The following is a 2,975-nucleotide window of genomic DNA, read 5'->3' on the forward strand; positions in this document are numbered from 1 at the left end:
TAAGGAAGTACGAGCGAATCTAATGTAAAAAATAATTTCCAACTTTGAGCTTTGAAATTAAATATACGTATAAATAAATACATCATTTATTTAATCCCATAATTTTAAAAAGATTCACTATTTAGTTACTTAGATATTAAATTTTAAAAATCACACTTTTTATCTCCTTATACACGGGCTCTTATGGCGGACAAACTTTTGTCGAGACTTTTATGATTTTTTTCAATATTAACCTTCCAACTTTAACGAATAAAAAACTATATACAAGAAACTTGGATTATTGCAAAATATAAAAACAATTGAATAATAATACATTACTACAATAATATTTAAATATTTAAAATTAAATTTTATGTTTTTAATTCGTTTATCGCCAGCTATTTATCCGAATAAAGGTTTGGCAACGTCGCTTCACCAGCTGAGAAAAAAGAAAAGGATAGAAATATAGTTACAGAGAGAGAAACTATAGAAAATGTCACGATATGACAAATATGACAGCAATTGCTTTTATTAGTAAATAAATTAAAAACAATGACAAAATCTTATATTGAGTGAAATAGTTTAATATATTAGCACTTTAGTAATTAAAAAAATTATAAAAATAAATATTTAAACTCTAAAAAAAGTGACTCTAATCTATAATTTTTTTTTTAATTATAAAAAAGTAATTTTAAATTTTTTAAAAATTTTTTTATTTTAAAAAAGAAAAAATTTTTTTACTTGAAAAAAAAAAAAGTACCCAAGCACACTAAGCTGTAAATAATTAATTATTTAAATTAATTAGAGGTTAGGAAATACATTCAATGGAAATAAATATCACAGTTTAAAGTTGAAAATTTTTTTTTATTAATAAATAAAAAAACGAAATAATTTAAAATTAATAAATAATTAACACAAAATAACATGAATAGTCATTCTATTAATCTGAAAATTAAAAATAAATAAAAATCTGAAAAATTAAATGAAAAGTTAGCTAGCTGTTAGACAGCTGTCAGACAGAATAAGCCCTAATTTTGTACATAAGCTATCAATAATTTTTTGGCTTTTCGTAATACGAGGTTTTCCACCTACATCTTGTGCCAAAAGTATTCTTATACCTTTAGGACCACTCGATTTGAAGCACTTACTTACAGTATCGAAAGTTATTCCAGTCATTGCCATTTTTTTAATCATATGCACAGATAAGCCACCGTTTTCTTTTTTGTTTTTGTCGACTAGTAAACACTGAAGAGTTTTGAAAAGTACTTGAAAAGTACTTGCTAATCCATTTTTTAATTCATTCACTGAATTACGGAGACGCAAAGCCTGCTTGCAAGGTTTACACCACAACTCATTATCTAATAATTTTAAGTCTACTAATCGTCGTCCACTTAGTTCTGTAACAAAATAAAATTTATTATAAATTTTCAACTTGAATTTAATAATACAATTTATTGAATATATTTTTCTAGAAGAATAAAATGTGTCATTTAATTTCTTTAGTTGTCATAATAAAGATACACACTGGTATAAATATAACCTCAAATTAATAGTACATTCATAATTACCAATAAAGTTTGTATTTTCGGCATTTTCCTTATTTTTTTTTCGAGCTTTATTGCTCGCAATCACATTTTTTTTCCACTGAGCTATATTTTTTTTAGTTAATTTTCCTTTGTAACGACAACGCATTTTGGTTAACTCACACACTCATGCACGTCCCTGTATAGTGGGTATAATCAAACGCGCTGTTGCCAAGCCTGTTTATTTACTCCGGCAAGTAATAAATACCAAAGTCATTTTATTACTTTGTTTTATTAAATAAGTAAAAATCATCAATTATTAAATTGTTCAAATTATTTTAAATTAAAATAAAGAATTTTGACGAGAATTGGGAAGATTAAAATTAAAAAAAAATTTTAACATTATTTTGACTCATTAGTTACGCTCGTACTTCCTTAAGTTGGTACCAATTGTAAATTTTTATTATAATTACAAAAAATACTAAAATCCGAACAAAAACAGTTTCACTGTAAAAAAATCGCGCCAAGTCCACGTTCATAAGACTATTAGGAAAAAGAAATTTTTTTTTTCTTTACAAAAAGATACAAAATACTAAATACGTTCTAAAATTTTTTTTTTAATTTTTAAATTTACAATAAAATTTTTTTTTAATTTCCGAAAATCATAAACAACTCTATATCGGTTACTTTGGATTTTTTAATTTTTTCATTTTGTATCTTTTGTAAAGAAAAAAAAAAATTTTTCCTAAGTAATAGTCTTATGAACGTGTACTTGGCGCGATTTTTACAGTGAAACTGTTTTTGTTCCGATTGATGTTATACTCATCGAGACCTTCATTTGAGTACCCAATTCAATTTTTCTATATATTTTATATTTCTATATATATTATATATAAATATTTATGAAAGAGCGTGTGTACAGAGTACACATAGTTAGGAAGTGAAACTTCTTTTGGCAAAAAATCAATTTAAAATTTATTAATTAATAGTTAATAGATTTCAAAGACAGGAACATAAAGGGTTTTATGCATATATAGTATTGAAAGGATTAAATGAGAAAAAAATTTACACTAGTTATATCACATATTATTTCAATTTATTTCTTCTCAATATGTACAACATTATCTGATGGTATTTGTAATGGTATGGTTGGGCTACTAAAGCCTTATATGGTAACCAAAATATGAAACATAAGTTCTTGTTTTCAATATTTTCTAAATAACGTGTAAAATGGCATCATTGTGGTTCAGTATTTAGTTGTCGACATGTTTTTATGTAACAAAAAATTTAATAACAATAAAAATAGATAATGAACTTAATTAATGACAGGCAAACAGTGATAGTATAAATATTATATAGAATGCAATATAGAGAATGTAGGTTAAGTACATGGTACTTTATGAATATTCATGTGATCAAAATAAAAAGAAAAATTTAATTAATTAAAAAATTAATTATTCAATTAAATATAAA

General features: G+C 24.0%; 1 protein-coding gene across 1 annotated transcript; it reads right to left on the reverse strand.

The window, feature by feature from the left end:
- Positions 1-871: 871 nt before the first annotated feature.
- LOC123273882 lies at positions 872-1,824 on the reverse strand. Its single transcript, XM_044741362.1, has 2 exons — positions 1,548-1,824; positions 872-1,376 (listed from the first exon to the last, which is right to left on the reverse strand). The coding sequence occupies exons 1-2, from the start codon at positions 1,669-1,671 to the stop codon at positions 970-972; spliced, it is 531 nt and encodes a 176-aa protein (XP_044597297.1). The 5' UTR covers positions 1,672-1,824; the 3' UTR covers positions 872-969.
- Positions 1,825-2,975: the final 1,151 nt, after the last annotated feature.

This window comes from Cotesia glomerata, unplaced genomic scaffold (genome assembly GCF_020080835.1).
Source record: "Cotesia glomerata isolate CgM1 unplaced genomic scaffold, MPM_Cglom_v2.3 scaffold_1512, whole genome shotgun sequence".
In the NCBI taxonomy this organism is placed as follows: Eukaryota; Metazoa; Arthropoda; class Insecta; order Hymenoptera; family Braconidae; genus Cotesia; species Cotesia glomerata.